Source organism: Trichechus manatus, unplaced genomic scaffold (genome assembly GCF_000243295.1).
Source record: "Trichechus manatus latirostris isolate Lorelei unplaced genomic scaffold, TriManLat1.0 scaffold00323, whole genome shotgun sequence".
NCBI lineage: Eukaryota > Metazoa > Chordata > Mammalia > Sirenia > Trichechidae > Trichechus > Trichechus manatus.
In genome coordinates, this window is record NW_004444259.1 from 719,677 (window position 1) to 722,859 (window position 3,183).

The 3,183-nt window shown below is 40.9% G+C and overlaps 1 protein-coding gene across 1 annotated transcript in view; it reads right to left on the minus strand.

The window, feature by feature from the left end:
* The window catches only part of CD99L2 (CD99 molecule like 2), an 81,672-nt gene that overhangs the window by 23,199 nt on the left and 55,290 nt on the right, over positions 1–3,183 (minus strand). Inside the window, exons 5-7 of the mRNA XM_023725508.1 lie at positions 2,473–2,535; positions 1,556–1,627; positions 1,342–1,428 (exon numbers count right to left, since the gene is read on the minus strand). Coding sequence (XP_023581276.1) covers positions 1,342–1,428; positions 1,556–1,627; positions 2,473–2,535 — 222 coding nt within the window. The remainder of the gene's footprint in view (positions 1–1,341; positions 1,429–1,555; positions 1,628–2,472; positions 2,536–3,183) is intronic.

The following is a 3,183-nucleotide window of genomic DNA, read 5'->3' on the forward strand; positions in this document are numbered from 1 at the left end:
GACTGAACATTTCGATCAAGGATTCTACAGAGGAATACTGATCAAAAGGGGGAAAATACAGAACAGAATTTAAAATTCTCATGGCTCCAGGAATGAACCCCTGAAACTACTGCCCTGAGATAATCTTTAAACCTTAAACCAAAAATATCCCCTGAAGTCTTCTTAAAACCAAATAATAGTTTAGCTTAACTTGTAAAGAATATCTGCCTTGGGCATTGTGCTCTTTCAAGATCTATCTATATTGGATCAAATTGATAACAGCAACTCAAAAGATTAGATAGGAACCTCAGGGGCAGTGAGTTTATGTCAATGGGGGAAGAACAACTCAGAGAAGGAGGTTGAGAATGGCTGCACAACTCAAAGAATACAATCAATGTAACTAAATTGTACAGGTAGAAACTATTGAATTGGTCTATGTTTTGCTGTGTATATTCTCAAAATCAACAATAAAATAAAATGTTTAAAAAATGTGACTTTTGGATTCTATATAATGAAATGTGGCATCATCTGGAAGTTCAACATAACTCGGGGTACCAATATTTTCCAAATGTCCTACACAAGATGTTACAAAGTCAAGAATGGGCATAAGATCCATTCAAAGGGCAAGAGAGTCCAATAGATTCAATGGAACTGAGTGTAGAAAGGTCACTGATAGGGTTTCACATTCCATACCACACTTAACCTATAAGGAACAACCATTTGGTGAGTTTTGGTGTCAGATCCAAGAAGAATGTCTACAATGATCTAAAAAGTCTACCGAAATATTTCTCCCTTTTCCAACTGCATATCTAAGCCCAGGTTTTCTTCCTACACTTCAGCCATGACAACATATCACAATGATTCAAGGCTTAGCAGATGTGAGAATCCAGCTCTTCCATTAAGGCAGACGTGACAGAAATTTGCAAACGTGTACAACAAAACCATTCTTCTCAATAACTTTTACGTTTGTCTTCCAAACACAGTTATTTCTCATAAAAATGTTATCTACGTTAAAATGTATGGATTTATTTTTGTTAACTTAAAATGAATTAATGAATAAATATTTAAACATTTTCTGTTATAAGATCTAATATTATAAATTATAAGTTCGAATATTGTAAATATCAATAGCTATAACCCACATTAAAAAAAAAAAAACCTCTTTGAGGCCCTCAATTTTCAAGACTATAAAGGAGTCCTGAGACCAAATGTTTGAGAACCACTGTTGTAGGGTTCTTATGGGCGTTGACTGGCCCCAGCTCTGCCAGGTCAGGGCCGTTGTGCTAACGAAACAGCTAATGAAATAGAACGTCACCAGGGAGCTGCAATGCTGGCCAGTGGTTCTCACCAGCTACAACTCACCTCCTCCTCCTGCACTTGGTTTCCTGCGGCCATCATCTCGATCATTGCGATCATCCAAGGCATCAGCCAAGTCAAAATCATCAATACCTTCAGTGGGCCCCAACACAGAAAGGAAACAGTCAATTGGTTAGACTGTGCAGAGCTCATTTGGACACTGCTCCCAGAGGGAGTTCCAGGTCCTCCCTCAATGCCCTCCTCAGGGAAGCTGCGTTACCTGGCAGATTTGCTGGAGCTCGGGTTGTTGCGGGCCTCCTGGTTGTGGTAGTGGTGAAACGATCCCATCTGTCTAAAACAGGGGAAGGGCAAGGGGAGTACATTCAGTAACAAAGTTCAAATCCACTTTGTGCCTTGGGGAAGTCCGTATCATCAGTGCAGTACTCTTGTCTTGCTCCTTGAAGCTCCTATACGGCCTCCAAAGCATCGCTTTGAGTAGGATAACAAAGAGAGATGTAGAGGGGGGTCAATGAGACAGGTTCTGCTCACTTCTCTTTAGGGGGCAGGGTGGTGAGGCAGAGGTGGTCCTGCATGTGACCCGGTGAGTGTGGAGCTGGGGCTCGGCACACATCTGCTGGGAGAGGACCATGTGAGCAGGGAGTTCCAGACCCTGGGCACATCCCTGGAGAGCTCCAAGCTTGGTTTCCTCCATTATCAATCTGGTACCGTAACCGCAGATAACACTGCCCAGGGATGGACTGAGGTTCCTAGTGGAGTATGGAAGTATGTTATAAACTGTTTACAATGAACCCACACATACACACGAAATACTTTATAAAAGTGTGGTTATGACTGTAAGTATTAGGCCTTTGTGTGCAACCAGATTCCTTTTAAAATATGGACTTCTTTCACGGCAATTATACAGCATGCGTGGGTTCTCCAATCATTTATTTTCTTGAGTATCAAGACTGTGCTGTAACTGTTTCTACGATCAGATGTAGCAGAGACAGAGAAAATTTAAGGGAGAAGAAAAGCAGGGATGGAATGGGTTTGGCTCTGTATATAGCAAGCATTCATTAATTATCAACTATTCAGAAAAGAAACAACAATGTTGGTAGGGGAAAAAAAAACCTCATTGAGTTTTAGAGATCAATAATGTGATCCCCAAATTACCCATAGCCATTTATAATGCATTACCTGTCTTTTTTGGATAAGTCCTCGGGGTTGTCTGTGGATCAAAGAAATGCACGTCCAAATCTTCTGCAAAGAGAGTGTAAAAATCACAGTCAGCACATGAAAAGATGCTCAATGTCATCAGTCATTAAACCAAAAAAAACACCCACTGCTGTCGAGTTGATTCCAACCCATAGAGACCCTATAAGACAGAGTAGAACTGCCCCATAGGGTTTCCAAGGTTGTAAATCTTTATAGAAGCAGACTGCCACATCTTTCTCCTGAGGAGCAGCTGGTGGGTTCAAACCGCAGACCTTTAGGTTACCAGCCGAATGCTAACTAGGGCTCCCCATTAGTCATTAGGGAAATGCAAACCAAAACCACAATGAGATATCACCTCACCCCCATGAGAACGGAAATGATAAAAAAAAAAACAAAAAACAGAAAACAACAGGTGTTGGCAAGGTTGTAGAGAAACTGGAACTCTCATCCATTGCTGGTGGGACTGTAAAATGGTACAGCCATTGTGGAAACAATTTGGCAGTTCCTCAAAAAGTTTAACACAGAATTACCATATAAGCCAACAATTCCAATCCTAGGTATATACCCAGAAGAAGTGAAGGCAGAAACCTGTACACCAATGCTCATTGTAGCACTTTTCACAATAGCCAAAAGCTGGAAACAACTGAAACATCCATCAACAGATAAGTAAACAAAATGTACTATATACACACA